General features: G+C 44.2%; 1 protein-coding gene across 1 annotated transcript in view; it reads right to left on the reverse strand.

The window, feature by feature from the left end:
- gfra2b (GDNF family receptor alpha 2b) overlaps positions 1 to 25,671 on the reverse strand; it is a 131,399-nt gene that overhangs the window by 9,758 nt on the left and 95,970 nt on the right. The window contains exons 6-8 of the mRNA XM_084934491.1: positions 13,480 to 13,589; positions 12,163 to 12,303; positions 6,747 to 6,931 (exon numbers count right to left, since the gene is read on the reverse strand). Coding sequence (XP_084790617.1) covers positions 6,747 to 6,931; positions 12,163 to 12,303; positions 13,480 to 13,589 — 436 coding nt within the window. The remainder of the gene's footprint in view (positions 1 to 6,746; positions 6,932 to 12,162; positions 12,304 to 13,479; positions 13,590 to 25,671) is intronic.

Genomic DNA, 25,671 nt, shown 5'->3' on the forward strand with positions numbered 1-25,671 from the left:
CACATGAGCTCCGATTCATCCGAACACTGTGCTCTGTGCAGCAAAAGAATTAAACAGAAAGAAATAAAAATGAATAGAAATGGTCCAAAAAGCAGGGACAATCCTCATGAGGAGGAACAAACTGAGTCATCTGCTCTTTATCTTAAGCCGAACAAATCCAACCCGTAAAGGTCCCAGAATCGCAAACCCTGGTCTTCATTCTTACTCCACTGAAGAATGAGAATTACAGAAACTGTTTCCATTCCAGGAAAAGAGGACCAGAACTTTGTGCACTTCCTGTCACAGGGACCACCTTAGTGGGACCTTTTTTACCTCACTGTCACCATAAAGCTGCTGATCCTAAAGTTGGAACCACAGTCATCAGAGGCCATGTGAGAAGTAACTGCAGCAAATGCAATAACTGGCAGATGCAGCCATCAATTTCTAACACCAAAATTTATAAACAGTATCATAGGTGGGCGGAGCTTCTGGGTCTGAAGACTGTAGCCACAGGGGGTGATATATGTGGCAAAACAAATCTACACCCTCTGCAAACACTTTTTTGATTTTATGCTCAATAACTTATTTTAGGTGATACTGAATAAAACAAAAAGTCACTTGTGTAAATTTTGGTCGTTTGATGTTTCAGAACGGTTTATCTGGGATACACGCACTGGTTAACTGTCAGTCCTAAATCATTAGCCAATGAGAGTTCACTTTCATAGTCTCCCCCACCCCGTTCTCATCGCATGTCGTTTGAAAACACCAACATGTCAACAGTGGAAACTTTCATCTCGAGCCTTCAAACTGGGACCTCACAAACGAGTAGGTCAACTGAGTACATGATAATGATATGTAATCTCAAATCTGCTAAAAGGGCCTCTGGTTAAACATCACTGAAGCACGCACTGCACAGGGAAAAAAAAAGGTTACTCCAGGGTAAGAACTTCTAAGAAACTCTATAAAACTGCAAGGCAGGGTTTCTCCTCTCAAACCAATCACCACCAGTTATTTGACAACAATCAGCAACCACCTGGAAACCACAGGTACTGTCACTAACAGGACAAATCATCCTTCAGTTTCAAAGATCTGTAATAGAGGTAGTAGTAGAGGTGTATACTTGCTTGTAGACACTGTGGATGGGCACATTGGTTGGCATGAAGCCATGCTATTCTGACATGGTAGCTGGTACATTGTAGTCTCGGTGAAGTTTGGTAGAAGCTGGAGGCCACATGTCACTCGAAGGTGAACTCACCTTCCAATGACAAAGCTCCAAGCTCACCCAGCTGTAACCAGAACTTCAAAACCTAGCATGGCTTAACTTGCTTCTGCTTCTGTTGTTGGGATTATGTGTGGAATTTACAGTGTGACTGAAGCTGTTACCAGTTATCACAGCCTTTGAGTCCAGTGCAGTGGAAACAGGCTGAAGAAGTGTCACCTTTACAGGCCTGATCACTGTGCTGTACACCAGCCTTTGGTTAGGGTTACCAGACATTGATTATTACAGTCAGGGATGCATGGCTTTGTCATTGGAAGATGGAACAACACTGCTAATTAAAGGTTCGTGGAGCCACCCGTCAACCTGAACCTCCACCTTAAGTGTTCTTTTTTTTACTAAAATATCAGCTGATTTCCTGTTTTTGTCCCATCATGAGAATTCTGACCACTGGAAAGCTGCTGGTGTTTAAGCACAATTTCCAGAAATGCCTGAGATATCTGCACAAAATAGAGCTATTGCTACTTTTAGCTGCTCCCTCCTTCCCAGCGGGGACCTCCGTATGTTTGATTTGGCAGAATTTCATATTGGATGCTCTTCCTTCAACCCCAGAGGGATTAGTGTCTCCTCCGCACAAAATATTAACTGTAAAACTCTTTCTCTACTACAAAGACAAAGAGAATAAAAACAACCCCATATGTTTAGGTGTACGAGTGCACCAAAATAAAAGTCTTCACATATTCAAGGCTTACGATCTAAAACAGAATGCCAAAATCCACAAACTGCTCCACAGCAGACAAATAGGAAGAAGACTCCAGTCTGAAGAACTGCAAGGACGATGTGAATGATGCAGTTTATTACAGACACATCAGCTTCAGCTCCAGTTTCAGTGATACTAACTCAGTATTTTGTGACTCCAAAACTGAAATGTATTAGAGGTGTTCTGGGATGGCATGAATGCTGGCAATGTGCTTAAAAAATAAGAACATTTCAGCTTTGGCTCAACCTTTAATTTTCCACATTGGCACAAGACTGCCAACACAGAGCTCAGACGGACCGAAAGAAAAAAATCTATTAGACATTTGGCTGCATGTGAGGAAACCATCACATAGAAACAGCTGAAGCCAAAACCCTCCAACAGAGGATGGCTGGACTTCAAGACTCAACATAAACTCTATAAAGAATCCAACATTTACATTATAATAATAAATAAACTAATAAAGTAGCCCTCATGTCTGTTTCAAACTAAAGAGAGGTATCAGCTTCTGCAGCTAGTTGAAATCATGGCCCTGGAAATGTGTTGAGGACATTCTGTGGTACCAGTCAGTGTGTGCTGGGTTCACTGGTCCACTTGTGTCTCCTGCTTTGCCTCTCCAGTCTAACACAGATAGTTTTACACTTTACACTTTTCTGTGTGTATGTGTGTGTATGGTTTTAAATATGCATTGCATGTTTTTTAGAGTATTTTTGGAATGGTAAAGTATATGATACCATGTCATAATTGAGAACCAACAGCAGGAAGTGACATTTATGGACTGGTCATTTAGTTCAGTCCTGAGGGTGGTGCAGTCTTTGAGCATGCTGATGTTGTTTAGCTGTCCAGGCTTAAATAAGAAGATTCACTGATTCATTGAGGTGTGTAAATTGTTACACATCTCAGAAACTCATTAAACTCATTGGTTTGTTGCAGAATTCTCTCTTTTCTGTATTTGAGCCCACATTAAATGAAGCTACAAACTCAGTACACACTGACTTAGTTAACGTGCACACTCATGATCAGCAAAACTAATGTTGGGTATTTTTTGTAGAGTTTTCATTTCTTTCATCATTAAAAGTTATATGTGTATGTAAGTGGGTTAAAAATGTAAAAGTTCAGTAAAATGTCACATCCATCCCATTATATGATGAAGTTTTCTATAATTCATGCTTTAAATCTCTTTCATAATGCATAGCAATTTATTTTGGCCTATATAACCTCCAGCCTTGCACCTCTTCTCTGTACATAATGGATGGAATTCCACTTTCCCACAATGCAGGCAGGATGACGCTAATGTGTGTGAAGGTGAAGAAGAGCGACGCACATAAAGCTGCAGTGCTCAGACCTCCTCAGTCATACCTGCTGTCTGCATTTCTCTTTCTATAACCACCCGTTTTTATTATACTGCTATAAAAAATGAGCTTTTTCAGATTTATCCCTTTAGAACCAAATATTCATACTTTATTTTTTGAGGCGATCCACACAGGTTGACTTTAGTCACAGTGCTCCAAAGGTACGCGTTCTCCTGCTTTCGTGGTTTAATTGTGGCTGTGAAACATCTTCAAAAGGAGAAACAAAATGAGGGCAAACATATTTTTATGTGTTTTTTTATTGCTAATAATGAACAGACTAACTTAAAGAAAGAAAATAACACAAGACCTTCCACGATTCTTGCTTCCTACTAATAGCTGGTTTAATTTCTTCATTTGGAAGAATCTTCATTTGCTTCTTTATCAGCTTTCCTCGGTTAACCACCACCTGATTTACAGATTTATAATCCACGGTGTGCCAGCAAAACACCTGTGACTGAGCTCCAGATCTCCTCTCCACACAGGAATGTAAGCTGCACTGTTTGCCTACCTGCTAGAGTTCTGAGACTGAGCTGAAAACACACAGACAGAGCTATCATGTCCTAAGCTTAAACACATTTTTACTGAGCCCCGGCATGGGAAGTATGAGAGGCATGCCCCTGTGGATTATACTGGACTGAATACAACCTAATATTTGTTTTTAAAGAGAAACTAGATAGTTATATGCTCCTTATATTTGATATAGATTTAAAATGAACAGTAGTTAGCTACCTGGCTGGTTATGGATTTAGACTACCAGCATGGTAAGCCAACAGGTCTGTAAGAATCCCACTACTGAGGTGAAGGTCCACTGGGGTTGGATGGATGGGTGTAAATTTCAGTATCAGAAAGTAAGTTTGAAGCGTGAACTATGCATGCATCCTTGGAGTGGACTGAAAAATACAGTAATGAGAACGGTTTGTCTGTGGTGTCTCAGCTCTGGAAGTGTTTGGTTAGCTGAGGGTAAACTGCACTAAGCTTTCAATTATTGAAAACTCAAACCAAATTCACCATGTCCTCTCAGCAGAAACACAACCATTAATAGCACAGCTTCTATAATACATTTTACCACCTCAGCCTCTATACTCCTGCATCATTCTGTAATTAATAATCCAGCTGAAAAAAAAAGGTTAGGTCCTTTGGACTTAAATTTTCAAACATCTGGCAAACATGGTGGCATAATCTCTGCCACCTAAAACTGCACATACATTTTTATGCAGATTACACTGTTTTATATGCCACTGGCCGTTCCTCGGATCAGGCCACTGCAAATGTACAGTCTGCTGTTGATACATTTCAAAATTCTCTGATCACACATAATCTTATTTTAAACTCTGGTAAAACAAAATGCATGAGTGCATTTAAGGTCAACTAAAAATATCCAGCATACAGTCCATACTAAAACTCATCATGGTCATTAAAATTGTTCTCTGTTATAAATATTTAGGACTCTGGCTGGAAGTTAGACTCACTTTTAAAAACCACTATTGAGGAAAATAAAAGATGAAGATTAGAGTTTCACATAGAAACGAATCTTGTTTCTCATTCACAAGCACATTGCCAGTCCTGGTAAATGGACTGCTTCTATCAAAGCGCTTTTCTACTGTACCCGAGCACTCAAGGCACTTTATACAACTTGACTCACTCACCCGTTCACACAAGCACTTTTTCTATGTAAGTGCTTTCTATCTGACATTCGAGGCAGCCCGCTCTGATGGATGCATCAAACAGCAACTTGGGTTTAGTACTCTCCACGCAGACTGGAGCACCAGGGCTTGAACCACCAACCTTCCAGTTAGCAGATGACCTGCACTACAGCCACGCCAAAAGGTTTGTGCCTTGGAAGGTAATGTGATTGATTTGGCAGATTTTCCATTCCTTCCTGCCCTGTGTCTGTAGAGAACCAGTGACCTTTTGCTTGCCATGCAAATGTGTCAACCATCACATTATAAGCAGAACACTAACGATGATATTGTTCATATGCATGCTTCTATATCCACCTCGACGCCTCTTGATTTTGTGTATTCTGTGCACTGAATCGTGTCTTTCCAGGCTCTGCTGCTTACCTCTGCTCCTTTGCTGAATTTAAACACAATACTTACAATGTCAGTTTGCATTAGCTGTGTCATTAGCTGTGCCTCTTGAAAACTGCATTTAAATACTTCGCTGCCTATAAATGGAATAAGCTAAAAACAAACCCAAGAATGGTGTTGTTTGATTTCACAGGAACGTTTTAAAGGGTTGCATTTGTTTATTTGCAACTACTTGAGTAGGTTTTTCTTCATCTGTGATGTGTAATGGCTTGTTCTATTGTGTAGCCGTCTGTCTAAATTTTTGAATTTATTTTGTACTGACATTCCTCTTGAAAAAAGATCTCGTTCTCACTGAGCTTACCTGTTGTAAAGAATATAATAAATAAGGCAGCAGCCATGTACTGTAGCTCAGGCCGAAACCATAAAAAACTATATCCAGACCAAACCTCTCATATATTCATCGAGTAATTTAAATAACTCGATGATAAAAAAATCCTCACAGCAAATTTTTTTTCTTCAATGCTTTGTTCCGTCATTACCATGTAAATGCGAGCGACACATAAACAGGCCAGAGATAGAAACTTATTCAGGAGTAGTGAGTGAATAAACCACATTAAGAACACACAGGCCCCAGTCTTCAACAAAAACACTGGTAACAGAAGAGCAGCAGAGATGATGACGCAGGCACAGTTTAACGTGGAGGAGGTTTGTTTCACATAGAGAAATCTGCAGTGAGTCTCTAGAAGTTCATTAAAATCTGCAGATGAAATGTTAACTTAGTCTGATATGTGTTTAAATTATACAGCTCGCTGAAAGCTGACGGCAGCCGTCCTATTTTACATGGAATTGATACCTGCAGCGAGCAGGGGTGAGTCTAAAGAGGGACATGGGGTGTACTAGTATTGTATTAATATTTCAAAATATAAATATTTAAAAAAATGTAAAAATATATAAATGCAAGAGCATTAAAAATGTACATGGGCCAATAAAACTGAGGATTGTTAGGTTGGACAGTGAATTATTATTAATATTAATTAAGGTCTACACTATAATAACATCTTGTTTTCAGCAGCACAGAAAGGCACAGCACACACTTCACAATGCTGATACATTTCTCTTCATCGCAGCCACCACATTTTATTTGTAAGCCTTTTCTTTAAAGGCTTACCGATACAAACTCACTCACTCTCGAGCATAGTTAAACATGCAGACACACACGCACAAAAACTCATAAACATAAACACACAGCAAATCCACCTCATCCAGGAGATAAAATGCTGTCACAACTCTTTCTGCCTCCTGTTTTTATTATTGCTCAACAATAAGACAAAAGTACTTCTTATCCAATTGCTTGATTAATCAATGAAATAATCACTAGAATACTCGATTACTAAGGCCTAATCCAAACTCACCTGCAGGTTCGCACAAGTGGAAAACATACAAGCACTGTCCAGGGGTTTGATTGCATTTCCGTGCAGAGAGGGAGCAGGTTTGGCGATGACTGGAGGCCCGGCAGGGGGCAGGAAAGTGGATGACGGCTCGGTTACGAGAAGAGTCCCTCCCTCCGAGCTGTAACCAAACGACTGGATGGCATTTTCTGTGTGGAGATGGAGACGGGCGGTCAGAGAAAGAGCGAGAACTTTCTACACCTGCTGAGAACCACACTGACCTGACAACCAATTACTGTTTTCTAATCAAGAGGCAGCTGCCACCTGGCCTTCCTCCAGGTAGGTAACTAGAATCTGACGCTGGTCTGTATCCCAAATTTAGATCAGCACACATGGTTCACTGTTGGGTCCTAAATCCCCCCCAAAACAAGCCAAACCCTCCAAGCTCAATCAAACTGGTAATTATTACCGAGTATGTCTGTGAATGTTCTAAGTCAACCATGTCATCGTAGTCTAAGGAGCTTGGAGAGAAAAGCGTCTGGACTTCTTTAAGTTGCTTGAAGACGTTTCACCTCTCATCCGAGAAGCTTCTTCAGTTCTAGGGTCACATGGTGGAGAGTCCCAGATTTAAACCCCGTGGGAGTTTCCCCCCAAAGAGGGACAAAAGGACCCCCTGATGATCCTCTACCTAATCACATGAGCCAAGGTGTGAAAACGGGTGTGGGTCACAATCAGCCAGGGTTTCGGGTGAGCTCATTGTGAAACCTTGCCCCACCCTATCATGTGATTTCCTGAGGTCAGATGGCCCAGGGTGTGAGTGGGCGTTAAGGCGTCTGGGAAGGGATCTCAAAACTGGATTATAGATGGCAGACAGTTGGTGTTGTAAGCCACCGCCTCTGTTCAAAGATGGTCATTCACAGTGGACATAAATGGCTTCTTTCACTTCTCTTTCAAACATCTGTCTTCTCTGTCCAAAATGTGAACATTGGCATCCTCGAAAGAGTGACCTTTGTCATTTAGATGCAGATGGACTGCCGAGTCTTGTCCCGTGGAGGTGGCTCTTCTATGTTATGCCATGCAAAAACACACAAAACACCATCCTAGCACCTCTTGTGGGTAACACCCCACATCACATCAAGAACTCCACCAACTTCACCGACAAGGTCCAGAAACTTACCCTGGATCCAGATAAAACCATGGTGTCCTTTGATGTAGTCTCTCTCTTCACTTGCATACCCACCACGGAGGCAGTGGAGACTGTCAGAAAACGACTACAAGAAGACAGCTCCTTGGAAGACAGGACCAACTTCACACACGATCAGATTTGCACACTGTTGGATCTCTGCCTTACCACTACATATTTCAAATACAACGAGGGTTTCTACAGACAAAAACATGGCGGTGCCATGGGCTCCCCCGTGTCACCTATTGTAGCCAACCTTTACATGGAGGAAGTGGAAAGAAAGGCTCTTGGCTCTTTTAAAGGAAGAGTACCCAGCCACTGGTACAGATATGTAGACGACACCTGGCTCAAAATCAAAACACAAGAAGTGGAATCTTTCACTGCGCACATTAACGCCGTGGATAAAAACATCAAGTTCACCAGGGAAGACACAAAGGACGACTGTTTGCCTTTCCTGGACTGCGCTGTGCACATTGAAGAGAACGGCAAACTCAACATCGAAGTTTACCGGAAGCCCACACACATGGACCAGTACCTCCTCTTTGACTCCCATCACCCTTTGGAACACAAACTTGGAGTAATTAGGACCCTACACCACCGGGCAGAACATGTTCCCTCTAAGCCTGAAGGAAAAAAGAAGGAACACACACATGTAAAGGAAGCACTCAAAACGTGCGGCTATCCTAAATGGGCGTTCTTAAAGTCAGCAAAGAGGCACAGAAAAGAAGACCAGACACCAGCGAGGGAGGATAAGAAGGACAGACGCAACAACATTGTCATCCCCTATGTAGCCGGTGTATCAGAAAAACTCAGGAGAGTTTTCTCCAAGCATGACATCCCGGTGCATTTCAGACCCAGCAACACGCTCAGACAGAAACTGGTTCATCCCAAAGACAAAACTCCTAAACACAAACTTAACAATGTGGTGTATGCTGTACAGTGTAGCGAGGAATGCCCAGACCTCTACATTGGAGAGACTTAACAGCCACTTCACAAGCGCATGGCATAACATAGAAGAGCCACCTCCACAGGACAAGACTCAGCAGTCCATCTGCATCTAAAGGACAAAGGTCACTCTTTCGAGGATGCCAATGTTCACATTTTGGACAGAGAGGACAGATGGTTTGAAAGAGGAGTGAAAGAAGCCACTGTGAGCGACCATCTTTGAACAGAGGCTGTGGCTTACGACACCAACTGTGACCCACACCCGTTTTCACACCTTGGCTCATGTGATTAGGTAGAGGATCATCAGGGGGTCCTTTTGTCCCTCTTTGGGGGGAAACTCCCACGGGGTTTAAATCTGGGACTCTCCACCATTTGACCCTAGAACTGAAGAAGCTTCTCGGATGAGAGGTGAAACGTCTTCAAGCAACTTAAAGAAGTCCAGACGCTTTTCTTTCCAAGCTCCTTAGACAATTATTACCGAGGCACACCTGTCAGAATCCAGCCGAAGTGTGCCCAAGTCTAGCCTGAAGTGACCTAATTCAGCTGGTCACCTGGGTGACCTCGAATAAAGTCATCTGTCTACCAGTTAGATGCTGACTCACTCCACCTCTCCTTCATTCACAGCCTCCTCCAAATACCTCAGTATCTCACCATCAATTAGAAGGACAGCCATGGCATTTAGTGCAGATACCCATGGTTGATGGAGGATGGGGAATTTTGGTGATCTAACATTTACAGTTTTGGGTGAACTGTTAACTCTGTGTCCACCCAGGATCCCCTGAGGATAATTTGGGATCACTTGGTTATTATCTGCTGTTTCTTCATTTGAAGGAGTCCAAATACTTTGGTGTTTTTGGGATTTTTGAGTACTGAACCTGAAAAACCTTCAGAGTAATAAGTGACGCTATGGCTTCAGACCAGATTCAGATTAGATTTAAGACTTTTAAGAGTTAAAAATGCAACTCATGATGAAATTCAAGGCCAGCATGACAACTATAAAACTGAAGAAACAAACAGACACAGGGTTGGAGACACAGGTGTTTTCTTTCACTGCAAAGACTTTTAAAAGATTGATTTAACCCCAGTTATGTCATTTTTAGTTTAATTAATTCAAGACCTTTTATGGATTGCAGGAATCCTGGTTTATACATATGAGTAATGCACACTGAAAATCAAATTTTAACCTTCTTTTATGGCTTTGAGTGTTTTTTCTGGTCTTTTTTACATTCTGGGGATCCACTGGCCTTGGAGATGAAAATATAACCTAACAAACTGAAGACGAATGACTATCGACCATTTTCACGAGGGCTGAATACAGAATAAAGAATATACAAGTTAGTATTTACACCACAGTCTGGCTGAACTGTGTGTGTTTATGGGAATTCATACTGAGACCAGCACAGAGATACACCAACAACTTTTTAAGCCCAACACACTGGTCTGTGGAGTCTGTTGGTAGGATCCATGGTGGTCTGTTTGGAGAATGATTAATGAACACAGCGCTGCAATGCAACCCACTCAACACAAGGCAGAGGCTGCTGCTGCCTCAGTGCAGCAAATCACGTTCAGATAACTGAAGGTTATTCTTGCATCTGAACATAAAACGTGTTTGTCCAGGTCTGACTACACCTCGACTGCAGAGAGCATTCTCCGCCCCTGTTACACGTTAACGTGCCGCCGTGTGTCTTCTGACAGACCGGGAGATCATAGAGAGGGTACTCGAGCCCTGACGCTGTGCTCAGGTATCTGCACCAACATGCAGATGCTTTCAGGCCGTAACCTGGGAGGTGGACCTCCATGGATTGGACTGTGGGTCCGAAGTTCACCTGATCCGTGATAACTCCCGCACACTAACAGGAGCCATGATGAAGAGATAATCAGTGTTATTCCCGTCACCTGACAGAGCTCACAGTGTTGAGCCTGATCAGAGCACAGTCCAGTAATCTGAGTACTTTTGGGTTTGAACATCTGGAGACATGTACATCATAAACAAGCTTCATCCTTCATTAACTGACTGACCTTCACATATACATGAATGCATGAAGTTCAATGTAACGGCATGGTTGTGTTCTTCGCTGCCAGCAGCACATGGATATGTATGTGTGCATCCACAGCAGGAGGAGGAGGAGCGGATGTGTGATGGTGGAGACGCAGAGGTGATGTTGGAGCTGGGTCAGTGTTATTTAAAGAAGGTATCTGGGGATCTTTAACACATCGGCTCGTACTTCTCTGTTTTTCCTCCTCCACTAACCTTTCCCCTCAATTATCTGCCTCACTCACACCTCTGTTTCTTTAACCATGCCAACGTTTTCAGCATTTCATGTGCTGAGACGACACATTTAACAGTAACATGTATCATGATTTTATTCATCGATTTAACCTCATGCTGCAGTTCCACAACTCTGCACAGCTTGGGTTAGAGTTTGATAACATTTCCATTAAAGTCTGAAAGTCTCATTATTTATGAACCATTTAATGGTTTCCCAAAATGAACGCCTACTTTTAAATGTGAATATTATCTCATTTTCTCTGTAATAATTTCTACAATCAATAATTAAGACATTTAAAAATAAGAAATTATTCAGTGTGAATATTTTCTGCTTTTCTATGCTTCATATTTGTAAACTGAATTACAGCGCCCAAATCACTTTCCTTTTATGGAATAATCAATTACACCACTGACAGAAAAACGCATTGATAATCAAATAGAATATTAAGTACATCAACCCCTCCCTCTTGCCCCACATGGATCAGCAAAGATCAGGTCATGTGACAGGTAATAACGTTATTGCATCTAATTAATCAGTAACACCTGGAGACGTTCAAACTTCAGTGTTTCCAGAATTTGGGAAATTGTTTGTTTACCCTTCACCCCTCCCACCTGTGGTCGTAGATCAGAGCTAACAGTTTTTGGAAAATGCATAACCTAAACAGGCAACATCACTGATAAGCAACATAGAAATGAAAAATTCTGTTCTGAGTTCTGTAATATGATAGAGCTGAAATTTTGAATTTCCATGAATTTCCACCCTTTCAGTGTAAAGGTGGAAGATACATTTCTGTGAGCAGCAGCTTCATAAACTCAGATCCATAAATGACTGAATCCATCAGACAACAAACAGAAAACACGGCATAAAACTACCTGCAGGTATGTTCACATGGTGTTACAGCAGTGTGACGGCTGATTGGCTTATAACCTGTTTGATTAATAATTTTGTTTTCTGGATTATTTAGGTAAATATTCTCCAGACTAACTGGAGAGGATCAGCACTTTACAGCTCTGACCCTCCTGATCAGGCATGCAGCACTCACTGAGGCAGGTGTTGTGTGTGAAATCGCGGTGGAAAGCTTCACACTCGTGCTCCTGGTGGCCGGTGCCCCTGCAGGTGCACCACAGGCTCATAGTGATGTTGGACGGGCTGCTGTCGCTGTAGTTTGGCGTTACATCCGAGCCTGAGGCAGGGAGGGGGGAGGAGGAGAGGAATAAGAATTAGGGTGGAGATTAGCCGGGAAGAAAGGTAAAGAGGATTTTTGCAAATTGGGAATTGAATCATTGGATGATTTCCAGAGAAGAAATGAGTCACCAGTAGAATGTTTCTCTGCTCTTAATTCTCAACTGAAAGATTTAAATAACGGTCAAGTGGCTGCTGATCACAGCCAGAAACGAACAGGCTGGCTTCACTAAACAGGTCATGTGGTAAAGTTAGAGGAAGGCACAGTTACCTGAACTCATTACATCTAAACAACTAACTCTGTGCTGGAGGATCTCTGTACCAAACACCTGTCACAGGTTAGGTCAGGTTCTACTGTAAACAGGAAGATATTTTGAGAAAGCAGAATTAATTACTAATCTACGGTGGCCCTGAGAGGCCAAACAGACTGCAACAAAACACCAGCAATTAGTAAAACGCTCCAAAAGCACACAAAACACAATAGAAATAGGAAAAAACAAAAACAGAAACAGGAAAAAACTGATTTCCAAAAGCACAAGGCAATTGTTTCTGTGGAGACAATAACCCGACGGACCAGTTGCAGGAATCAAAATGTGCTAAGAATTGCGCTGGGAGACACTTAAAAGAAGTGGAGGATCTAATGGTTTTGCGAGGAAAGAAAAGATGAGAGGTAAGTGTGTTAGCCTAACTATTAGCCTAAAAATCCGTCATCAGTATTATATGAATCATGATAAAACACACCTACCATGTTTTGGGTTTCTGCAACTGGTCCGTCGGGTTATTGTCTCCCCAGAAGCACTTCCCTTGTGCTTTTGGAAATCTGTTTTTTCCTATTTCTGTTTTTGTTCTTCCTATTTCTGTTTTGTTTTTTCCTATTTCTGTTTTGTTTTTTCCTATTTCTGTTGTGTTTTGTGTGCTTTTGCAGTGTTTTTCTTATTGCTGGTGTTTTGCAGTCCGTTTGGCCTCTCAGGGCCACCGTACTAATGAAGTCATTCAGATGTCAGTTTTCAGCATGTGTGACCCAAACTGTGATAAAAGGCAAGCAGTATTGTAACGACAGTCTAACCGACTCCATCAAACACTTTAATTCTGTTTCCAGTATTTGGGGTTAGGGTTGGGGCCATCACCACTGATGATGTACACATCAGAAGGTTAGCCGAGTGGAGGCTAGACTTACCAATGAGGCCGACATAGGACATGAGACAGCCGTGGTAGTTATCGTGAGGGCAGGTGGTGACGGTGTGTGGTGTCACCTGGCAGTTCATGTGGAAATCAGCAAGCCGAGACCTGCAACAGGAAGCAACACAACAAAAAAACATCAGTAACATGATGTAATTTGGCCAACAGCTACCAGCTCCCTGTGTGTGTGTGTGTGTGTGTGTGTGGGGGGGGGGGTGCTGTCAAGCTTGCCTAGAGTGAATGGGGTTCTTTGCCTCTGGAGAATAAACCTCCCCCAAAGGGCTTGAGACAATTGAAACACTTCTATTTTTAGATGTTCATGAAAGACCTTTCTGTCAGTTTACGAAAACCCCCCCATCTTGAATTGGGGTGTAAAGCGAGCAGCAGCCCCCTGTTAGCATCACCTTCAACCACCACAATCAGCTGCTGCTTCTACACACATGGTAGCTTCTGCTGGGCTTTAACGACGCTGCTAACATCTGCTGGAGTCATCGCTTTGAAACGGACACCATCGAGGGAGGAAGACCTGCCCTAAATCCTGAACCGGCCAATCAGCACACATTAGCAGAGTGCTAGCATTTTATGGCAATCACTGTGAGAAAAACTAAAGGACAGAAGAGTAGTTTTCCTTCATGCTGGACTTATGGAAGCAAAAATGAAACAGACTTTTGTGTACAATCAGCTGGAAATAACATTTTGTTCTATTCACTCCATCGAGCGCCTCCTGGTGTGCCCCCAGCTAAACTGCAGGCACAATGGACAGGCAGTGTAATGCTGTGGGTGGTTCAATGAGAGTGTGTTTTTAAATCCTGCATGCTGCTCGTCACGTCTGCAGAATCATTCCCGTGAACACTGAAAGCAAACACGTGTCATGTTGGGGGGTTTTGCAGGAAGGACTGATGGTCACATGACACTGAGTGGTCCTTAGTAATTAAGCCTAACAATGGACTGTAATAAGCAGCAGCTGCACAAACAACCTCTGGGGTTGACTTTTTTTTTATGGGATTCATCATCGGTTGATGGAGCACAACAGCTGGTGGAGGTGATTTAGCAGGTGTCATTAAACCACAGAAGAAGAAAAGAATGTGGCGAGGTGACGTCAAAGCCCCAGTCAAAGCGCCAACAATGGAGGCGTGTGGGAAACATGACGTTCAGCTCTGTGTAACAGTTTCGATGCTGAGGACACGCCCTGATTATCGCTGGGCTTCACCCTGCATCTTGCTCAGATCAGCAAACTTTTAAAACAGATGGATTTACAGAGTGGCTAACATAAAGAAAGTAAGAAAAGAGCAATTTTATTCAGCTGAAAATGATTCACAGATGGCATCATACGCTGTAACAGCTACAGAAATGGAAATGAATGGGAGCCGACTCTCGCAGATGTGAAGGGGACAGTTTTTCCTCTCTACATTTATCATACAGACCTGTCCCACACTCACAGACGAGTGGAAGTAAATCCAACAGATTATGTTTGAAGTCTTTCACACCAAAATTTCCATAGACAAAAAGTGGCTGATTTGGACTCCTTTGAAAGAAGACGGGTTGTTTTGGCAGCAGCATGGATGCTAATGAGACACTGGGGGAAAAATATCCTCCCCTCATGAAAGATGGGCGACGGCAGTGCCACAGTTGGCTGCTTATGAGAGATGAACAAACTGTGTTTAATAAGCTTCATGGGCTTGCCTCTCACTGCCTTGCAGTCTGGACCTCATGCCGAGTCCGGTTCAGCCCTCAAAACAAACTGATGAGTCAGCTTTTGTGCATGTGTAAAAAATTCAGACCTGACTGAAGAAAGAGAGAGAAGGGCCAGACTCTGATGGACTCTTTGCAGTAAGTGTCACTGTCCATGCATGCATCCACTTCCTGCTATTTATGAGGGCCAAATTAATGTTAAACCACAGTCCACGGCCTCGCCCACAAACCAACCAGTAACTCTCAGTTAAAGGTGCAGTTTATCAACACATGTTTAGTCAAGAGGAAGGGCGGCACACCAAAGATGCATTAAACATGCATCCCTACATGACACCAAACTCCATAACTGACTGAAAACAGGGGAAAACAACCGCATGAGAGAGAGCAGCCATTTATAAACTACACAATTTAGTTAACGAGCAGAGAGCAGAGCTACTGTTTCTCCATGTAAAACACTGAATTATCAGAGATTTGGAGATCGGGGACAGGACCAAAACACTGCTGCTGGGAGCAGGCTTTTTAAAATGGCCGGATGTAGACAGGAACCATTTAGCAGCTGACATGTGGACAGACTAGCCCATGGGTTTAACCAATCAGGTGGAGAGACACATTCTATCTGTTTTGTCCTCGGTCTGTTCCAGGATCCCATCCCGCTGTCTGGATAGGTGATGAGCCACCTCGGCTGACTCCTTTCGATGTGGAGGAGCAGCGGCTCTACTCTGAGCCTGCCTCTCAGGCCGAGCACAGACAGCTTTGAAGGAAGCTTTATTTCTTTTGTTTGGATCATCTGATAATGCCACCATCAGGAAAACTGGACCAGACTGTGAATCGAACAAAGGCAGAGGGTCTCCCCAGACAGATGGGCTTATGGCTGAGACCCTGCCTGAAAGAGCCTGCCCTGCAGTGTTCCCACCACCCGGATGAGATGCTATAGGGGTCTGATGATTTGTCACTGGGAAGGCAACCAAAACAGCTTGTAAGGACATAATTTACTTTATTTCAATGACAGATTAATCTGCTGATATGCTTCCAGTATTTTCTGATAACAGGGAGAGGACAGAGTCCTGTTTGAAAGAGTCTGCTCTTCTGGATTTAGTTCTTCTTGAGGTAAAAACACAGACATTTCCCAGTCAACCAGTTCAAATCATTCACGCCATGCCCAGTTTATCCACTGAGCAGAGAGATTTCAACACAACGCCTCAGTGTTAATGCTGTTTAAGTGCTGTGAATGGAGTATAAAGTGGGTATGTAGCACTTAGACTGCCGTTATTTGCACTGTCGAAGTGTAAAGTCCTTCAGAAATGCAAACAGTGTTAAAAACAGATCGAACAGATGCCCAGCAAACTCTCCTGAGAGCTGAAAATCCTTGTGGAAATATCCGCCTGATTCATGCAGTAGTTTGGGAGATTATCTGCTGTTCCTGCGTGCATGTCCTGCAGTATCCACTACATCATGCATATGTTAATGCACAAGAAACTGTCACAGGCAATAAGAGTAAAGCTGCTGAGCTTAATCTACTGCCTGTCCTACTTTTGTGTTTCACATCCCGTCTCTCCTCTTGGTTTCCTTTGTCTCGCTCTCCTCTTAAAGCCTCTCACCTGCTTCGTCTCTTTAACGTCGCTCTTCTTCTTCTCTCTTGAAAATTTTTGACAGACAGGTGAGGTGAAAGGTGGCATGTGGTGACGGAGACGTGTGATCTTGTCGCTGTTTGAGACAGCGTGATGGGCTTTGTGTTTACGCCGAGCTTTAGCTGGCCGCCATCGCAGGACTGCATCATGTCCTCAGAGAGGACATGATGCAGGACTGCATCATGTCCTCAGAGAGGACACGAGAGCGTGACACGGAAGACATGACTGTGTGGTGGCTGTAGAGAGTGATCGGGTGTGACAGGCCGACTGCAGAGTGACTTTCAAACAGAGGCCACTGAGTGTGTGTCTGTGTGTGGGTCTGCGTGTCTGTGTGTGCGTGTGTGTTTACGCAGGCACATTATGACAAAACTCACTCACTTGAACACATCCTCTAAGCATCTCCAAGGAAGGCTGTCACTGATGAAGGTCAAGTGATCTCAGCTTTCTCAGACCTGCTGCTAAACTTCACAAGTTCCCGGGCCTCAGCAGAACCAGGCCCTCCAGAACTTGGTGGAGGCTGGACCAAAAAAATAAAACTCACAGGAATGCAGTGCTTCATCCGTCCATCCACTGCAGGCCTGTCTCTGTGAGTGTGTGATGATGTTGTTGTATTTCTGTATTTTGAGTCCCATGTGCTCGTGTCCCGGCCAGTCCAGCTCATAGAAACTATGCGGGGACGTTATACTCTCCAGGAAACTGCTGACATCTGTGAGTCCTTCTGTTGATGATTATGATTATTTTTCTTTATGCTAAGACGATGACCGTTTCTCTCTAACTGATAGAGTCACAGGAGGAACTGTTGGTGCTGAACAGACCAATGACAGTAGCTGTAGATCTCTAAAAAAGTGAAAGGTCAGATTACACCGCTGGTTATGGCGCAGATTTCCAGCTGAAGCATAAATCCTCAGTAAGCTTGGAGCCTGTATTACAGCTTTATGCTGAAATACAGGCAGAGATCGGTGATGATGGTGCGGACTGGTTAGTGTGGGTCTGTGAGTAACTGCACAAACATGAGACCTTACTGAGACTCAGACTAGTTTATAAGATTATTTTTGTGTCTTTGTTAAATCTGATCTTTGTGTTTGAATCGCCTTGCACATACCAGCACACACACCTGCTCTCACACGAGAGACCAGAGCTGTGTTTATGGGAGGACCATCCTGACCTAAACCAGCCTGCCAGTGACCTGTGGCTAAACTGAGTCTGCGCCCTCAAACCTCACCTAACCTTCAAACTGCTCATTCCAGAGACAGAAGTACCATCACTCACACACGCACCGTACCATCGCACACACTCACACACACCTGCCCCTTCGCCCTTTGCTGCCTCGTCGTGGCAGATGCCATGTGAGGCATGAGCCAACTGCCGTCGAGCTCTTTGTTAGTTTTAAGGATGCATGAGGAGAGGGTTTACCACACGAGGCTGGTTTTTAAAGGACATCACCACCATCAGCCCATGACCTTCCTGCAGTTTTCCTACTAATAATTATGTCGAGTGACCTGAGGATCAGCTCCATCTGTCTGACTTCAAACCTTCACGTTTACTGGGTGAAAACTTAAAAAGTAGGTCTGCACCTCTATAGTGCCTTTTGCTTTGGGCTTTATGAAGGGCTTTCATTTATGCCTCCTTCTGTCATCACACAGTCACAGACGTGCGTGCATGTACGAGGCTTTGGTCGTACATGCACGGGTATAATCGTGTTCTGGAGGCTTAGGAGACCTAGCTGTTGTCAGCTCTGTTACCTGCTCAATTTTTAGCTCAGTCTTCAGCTCAGGCATCAGCTCTGTTTCCAGTTCACCCATTAGCTCTGTCACCAGCTCAGTCAGTTGCTCAGCCATCTGTTCAGCCACTTCCATCCTCTGCTGGAAGCTCCGGTGAGCTCATTCAGCCAGCAGGGGACTGCATCTCAGTAATAAATCCCGGACAGACTGTTTGCACTGCACTGCCCCAGCCGTTGCATCCTGTGCCGGCCGTGTGCCCCATGCAGCTACAGTTAGCGTCCCTTCTGCCGGAGGTCTCCATACCTGCTGGCCTTGCCTTTGTTCCTGCTGGAGGCCCAGGAGAGCCCCTCCAGCAACCTTCCTCGTCCACTGGGGGTTCAGGAGAACCGCTCCAGCCTCTTGCCACGTCAGCTGGAGGGCCCAGAGAGCCCATCCAGCTTCATGCCACATCAGCTGGTGGTTCTGGAGCGCCCGTCCAGCACCTCTCTGTGTCCACTGACGGCTCTAGTGAGTCCGTTCAGCCACCACCTGCGGCTTCCACACTGTCACCTGTAGCACCACCATCTGGTCCTGCCTCACCTGGTCCTGCCTCGTCCACATCTGGTTTGGTGTCAGTGGCCACCTTCCAGGCCGCTGACTGGACTTCTTCACCAGCACAGACAGCCTTTGGACCTGCTCAATCGCCACCGTCTTCCACGCGGTCAGGCTCCTGAACTACTTCGTCGCCACCGCTGACTCCGCGGTCGGCCTCCTGAACTGATAAACGATGGACTGTTATGCTGTCACCCTCCGGGTCGACCTCCTGAGTGGTGCTTTTGGACTTTGTTCACCTGGAGTCAGGGTCAGCTCCTGAAATGTTTATTAACTGTTTCCTGGGCTCCTGTGCCTTTCGTGGGCCTTTTGTTTCGGACTGTTTGAGTTCCAGGTTTTCTTATGAACCTTTTTGTTTTATTGATCAGTTTCAGGGTCAGTTTTAGGTTGTTTATTTAGTCTCCTCTTGTTTGCCTTAGTATTTTTCTATCAGTTCATTCGTGTCTGCATTTTGAGTCCACTCCTTACTACATACAGTCTGCCTCAGCCAGACTGTGACAGAATATTTGCTGAAGTTTAGGATGCTCAGTCAAATTAATCAGCTCTTCAAACTTAATACAACACGCATGGAAGCCATGACCCAGAAAAGTGGATTCACATCAAATTTTAAACCTGGCTTTAAACACTGAACATCTTATTAATCTCTTAATTAATATTTTACTCATGAACAGAAAGACTGAGCAGGCACAGGTTTGGTTTTGACTCATCTTTGAGACCGGATGTTTCAGACTCTTTCCTCCACTCTGTGAGACCTGAGAAGACTGATGACAGGAACCTCAGGGCATCAGTAAAGGCATTGACGGGTTCATATCCAGACTCATATCCACCACCACTAAAATAATCAGAGTATTTTACCCTGAAACAAAGCGCTTTACCCGTGCAGGAAGTAGTTAGCATGGTGACAAATGAAGGTCAGAGAGCGATGATGGCAGAGCCAAAGACAGCAGAGGAGTTGGGGCAGATTTAGCTGAGGAGTGCAGTCTGCTGCCTCAGAAACCACTTGATCAAATCCTGCCGAGCGCTCATCTCCCTGCAGGGCTCGTTAAAGTTTCATCTCCACTAATCATCAACTGGCAGAGAGATGGAGCAGATGTACTGTACGCTGCCTGACCTAAGATGTTTCCTCTGAATTAGACTCAGACCCTCGTAATACCAGGACTCTGGAACAGCATGCATGAAAAAATATGTTTGAAAAAGTCATGCCTGCAGGTTACCGCACGGAGGTGTTTGTGTGACAGCGACAGGAAGTTCCCGAGCGTTCAAGTCCTTCTTTGATTTGATGTGTTTCCATCGTCTCGTGTTCAGACATGTTTGTATGAACTTCTTCTTACGGTCATTACATTTAGCACGCTCTTTGAATTTTGGTTTAAAGGTACCGGCTTTACAGCCACCCCTCAGACGCTCCAGGCAGCAGCCATCATAGAAGTCCTGGACTCAGCCGTCTACATCAGATGACAACCGAGGCCTCGGTTTGCTGCTCCAGTTCATGGAGATTTATTCCATTAAGGGACCATTTTCAACTCATTAGCCTCTGTTTAGATAACACTTTTATTTGTAACATTAGCTAAAATATTTTTCCATATTTTCTTTAATAAACGTTAATATTTTTATTAGAATTTTAGACAGCAAGTGTTCATGAGTCACGTCTGCCCTGCAATATCTTTAGCTGCACTTGTAGCTAGCCTTTTATACCATCTGTTCAGATTTGTGTTCGATCATTTTATTGTATTACATTGAATTTTTACGGGCTGTGTCCACAGGCAGGGTTTTCTCTTCAACTTCATGAACATGAAACCAATTTTTTGAGTACAATGCAACTGAAGTATATAAAATCAAAGATTTATTTACTCAAACAATTAATCTTTAATTAAAATGTGCTCAGTGAGAAATGAATGTGTAACAGTTGAGTAAATTTAATTAGAGCAGAACATTTTATATTTTACAAAATTATATGGAAAATTTCAAATTAAAAAGTGAGAATTTCAATGTGAAGTTGAAATTCAGAGTCTCTTCAGCAGAGAGTTTTTTTCCTTGCTAAGGTCACGACACAAACACAAAATATAACCAATCAGGATCGAGAGTGTGCAGACATGACAACATCAACACTGTAAATACCCACGGAGCATGAATGCATCACTTGTTCCCAACTAATAAATAACACATTCACACAGGACACACTATTACACACACACACACACACACACACACCCACGCACACAAACTCACACATTAATATTTAGTGTTTCTGCGATAAATCAGATCGTCTGTTTTCCTTCTCTCATTTATCGCTGTGCAGTGTGTTTGTGTCTGTGTGTGCATGTGTGTCTGCGGTGGTGTGTGTGAAAGTGAAGGTGAAGAATATTAAAATTTAAATTACAGTGAGGCTGGGTGAGTCTAAATGCCCTCATTACTGACTGTCAGGCAGCACGATGTATTCGCAGTGACAGACACACACACTCAGGCCCTGCTGGAACGAACGAATCCAATTAGCTCTGCTGTACATCCTGACAAACACACATTAAAAGTGTATATGGTGATTTATAAGAGCTTCCATCAGCCGTCCATGCAGCATGTATGTTCCCTTATCCTCCCCCTCTGACCCTGACTTGTCAGTCATGGTGTAACAGACTCACAGATCCCTCAAGAGTTATTCAATTATCAGGTCTGCATTAACGGGGATAAACAAAGCACAAACACACACACACAGACACACCTATGTGAATACTCAGCGCACATTAATGCTCACTAAACAGACCTGTGTGGCGTGGCAGAAAAACAGGACACCAGTGGAAATAAACTTCCTCAAACCTGGAGAAGCTTTCGTGAGTGGGGGAACAGAATGTGTATTTCAGCTTTAGGGGGCTCACACTCTTCTACAGTGAGACGGGTCCATCCTTCAAGAACCCAAGAGGAGCATTGCAGATCATTGAACCAGCTCCTTGCAGCCTCGAGGGCGTGTGAGTTTTTCCAGACAGTCTGCTCGTGTTTTCTGGACCTGGAGAAGAAATCTGACTGCAGCCCCTGTAGACGTGCTTGGTTTGCATCACCATAATGGACAGACGGGTGGGCCTCACAGCCTGTTTGATGTGTTTCTGTGGGTGTTACCAAGCAATGACTCCACTGCGGCATTTTTGCCGGGGTGAAAATCGGCACCTCCAAGTCTGAGGCCAGGGTTCAGAGAAGCAGATCGCTGGGGTGAAGACTGAGGAGAGTGTGAAGGATGTTCTGCCCTCACCTGCCGTACCGAGGTGTGGGCGGTGACTGAGGTGGAAATGGGCTTCCACTGAAGGAGTGTGAGGGCTGTCCATAGGAGAAGAGCCATTGCTCCTTCACATCAACAGCCGACCACAGCTGGGCTGGTTTGACAGCTGGGCTGCATGGCGCCTGGGTGACCAGCGCCGGGACATTACGTCTCTCTGCTGACTTGGGAACGTCTGGAGAAGGAGTACAGTTTATGACCTTCAGATGAAACAGCTAAGCTGCTGCTAACTTTATAACTCAGCTGAACCTGAATCCTCTCGTTCAGGGACGCCTCGATTGGCTGTGCTAATCCTGTTATTGGAGCCTTTCAGCGTTTTTAACTCAGCCATGTCTCAGACTGATTTTGTGTGCAGAACTGTTTGTTATCAGTTAGAGGATAATCAATGTGACATGTCATAAGCAAGCGATCATGAAGTGATCACAAATCCATGGTTGATGAATATGAAATGCAGATTTTGTGATGGGCCATTTAATTATGATTAGTCATCTACGGTGTGTAAATGCTCCACATGTCGTCATGAGTTAGGCACGCAGTTTGAAACCTGCGAGTGAGTTCATTCATTCACTCATGTGTAATAAATGATTTATGATTTGAGTACTTGTTGGTGCACATGCCTCGACAAACTTTTGATCTGATTATGAGATTTATTGTGCATGAAAAATTAAAGTGCAGACACTCCAAGGAAAATAGACAGGTTAACACGGCGGAGTCCCACCTGTTTAAAGAACCACCCCATCAACTCATCAGCACAGAGAAAACACAGGAATAAAAGTTCCACACAACAACAAGACGCAGTGAAGCTCATCGCTCCATCAAGAGCAGCAGAAAAACAGAGCACTGCAATCGCATCATCACACCCATCACTGCTGACATTATAACGAGTTCAGCTTTCAGCAGCTCAACATTACACGTGTGAATACTTCAGGGTCCCTGGACCACTGCAGAACCTCCACATGTTCACTGATGAGAGGATATAAAACTTGAATAAAAGTCTGTGGATGCAGAGTAGTGAAGCTCAACATCAGGTTCCATGTTCAGAAGCAATCAGTAGCGCAATTAGTGCTCACATCAGAAATGTCTGACAGGATGGACTGTCCCTTTAATCCTTCCAGCTGCAGCGTGTTCCTAAATCCAGAAATAATCCAGGACCAACAGAGAGCTCTCGTGTGCACGTTTCCTGTCCCTGCCCTTGTAAAGACCTCAGGACACGAATGTGACACCGCCGGGCGCCGCACGTACGTAGATATAATTAGAAAAAGATTTAGTGCATGAGAAAGTGCAGAGAAAAGCCCCGCAGCATGAGGGTAACTGACATCAGATAACTATAAAACAAGCAGGATGTTCACATCAGTAACACTGAGCTGTAACAGTGGATCATAAATCCATATATATTATATAAGTACTTGAGTATATGAGTATCACTTTGCTTTCTACTCATTTAGATGAATAGAGCACCTGAACAGCAGTGTGGTGCTTTGAGCAGAGTCTATTTCACATGAATCTGAGGACGTATATGAGGTAAAGTGTTGTGGGGTCCCACAGGGATCCATTTTGGGTCCCGTGTTAATCACCATGCTAGCCCTAGGGCTAATCGTGCAGAGCGATGGCCTTGGCTGCCTAGTCTCTGTGTCCTGTTAAAGCCCATCAGCTCTGATGACTCACACACTCGCTCTGCTTCATGGTGCAAAATAATCCCACCCAGCACAAGCACCGCCATTGGTCTGTCCTCTTGTCTGGGCCTCGTGACCTCAGGGTGACCTTTGACTCAGAGCAGGTCATCCACGCTGTCCTTTGTCCTCCACATCAGTCATCCTCTCACACAGTTGAGCTTCACCTGAAATCTGAAGAGCTCAGACAGACGAACTCTGCAGCCTCTTCCTCTTCCTCTCTTCTTCTCTCCTTAAATTTTTTAAAACAATGAATGCCTTCTGAAAGTTTGACCTCCTTTTTTTCATGTGTGTGATTGTAAGAATACTTGCTTTCTCTCATTTCCACTGAGTTAATAGTTATAACAACTGAAATAGTCACTTAAGGTAACTAAAGGTAAAGTAATAAAGGTCCCGTCTTTGTAAAGTTCCTGCTGATGATTAACTGTGCAGTTCTCTGCAACGCCAACACTACTCAAATTTCATTAGGAGCCATTACTCTGACATTACCCTTTGTAAGGTGAGTAACTACAGACTGGAGCAAGGAGGTTCATAAATGATTGGGAGGGTAAGTTAGCTCATGATGTCAGTGTGTTTCCTTCCTGTCCTCCTCAGTATTTGGAGCTGTTATGGGTCTAAAAGCAGAAGAATTCCTTTTTCTAAATTCTGTGAACTGATCCTTTAATAACTCCTAACTTAACTTGTGATAGACTTGTTGGAGCTTTCCGCCGGGACACATCTGGCAAATGTGAGGATTTATGTGCATCAGATTCCTTGTGACCCCCATCAGACTGAGAATGCTCGCTGTAATGACAGCGGGGCGTATGCAAACACATACACACACTCATGTGCCGAAGTGCATGGCACTAAACTGCTTCCCCAAACCCGCCAGCAGTGACGGAGGCGGCGGCTCAGTGCTGTTTTAAGGCGAGCGAGCCAATCTAGCAGCGGCAGCGCTCCATTACACGGTCAGTGAGGTGGGGTGGTGCCGTGATGGAAATAGCTGCCTCTTTTCTGTAGGTCACAGAGGACGCCGGTACACGCACCAGGCCCGTCCACTCGTGCCGACGTGCTTGTGATTCATCTCATTTCCTCTGCACTCGTCTGAAGCCTGCTTTCCGGGTGGGGGTGGGGGGGCAGTAAGACGAGCTCACCCTGTGAAGATGGTGCAGAAAGCAATATAACCATGAGTGTGACCGAGGGCGAGCCATCCTGATGCAGACGCTGGCTCGTCAGCTATGCTAATATGTAAATATGCAAATGAGCATTCCCACTCAGGGACTCTTAATTAAAGAAACAGCGAGAGAAAACAAAGCAGCAAGATCACCAGACACAGACAGGAAATTGTGTGCACCCAGGTTAAACATTCAGGAGGAGCGCCACGGTGATGCCACCAATCACAGAGCAGCCCCTACCTGCCGCTCGCCCTCATATTCAGAACAAACAGCGCCATGTTTGCTCATCGTAATGAGATCCAAACCAGGATCTAAATCACTCCACAGAGTGCTGTTTGGAGCTCAGAGCAGCTTCAGTGCCTTGCTTTGTTCTCAGCCCCAGAACCACAGCCGGAACCACAGGCCCAACTAAATACTCACGCCCGAGCCCTCGGACCAAACCGCCGCCATGGCCGCCTCAGAGAGACCACACCTC

This window comes from Perissodus microlepis, chromosome 7, assembly GCF_051167445.1.
Source record: "Perissodus microlepis isolate ML-2025 ecotype Zambia chromosome 7, ASM5116744v1, whole genome shotgun sequence".
In the NCBI taxonomy this organism is placed as follows: Eukaryota; Metazoa; Chordata; class Actinopteri; order Cichliformes; family Cichlidae; genus Perissodus; species Perissodus microlepis.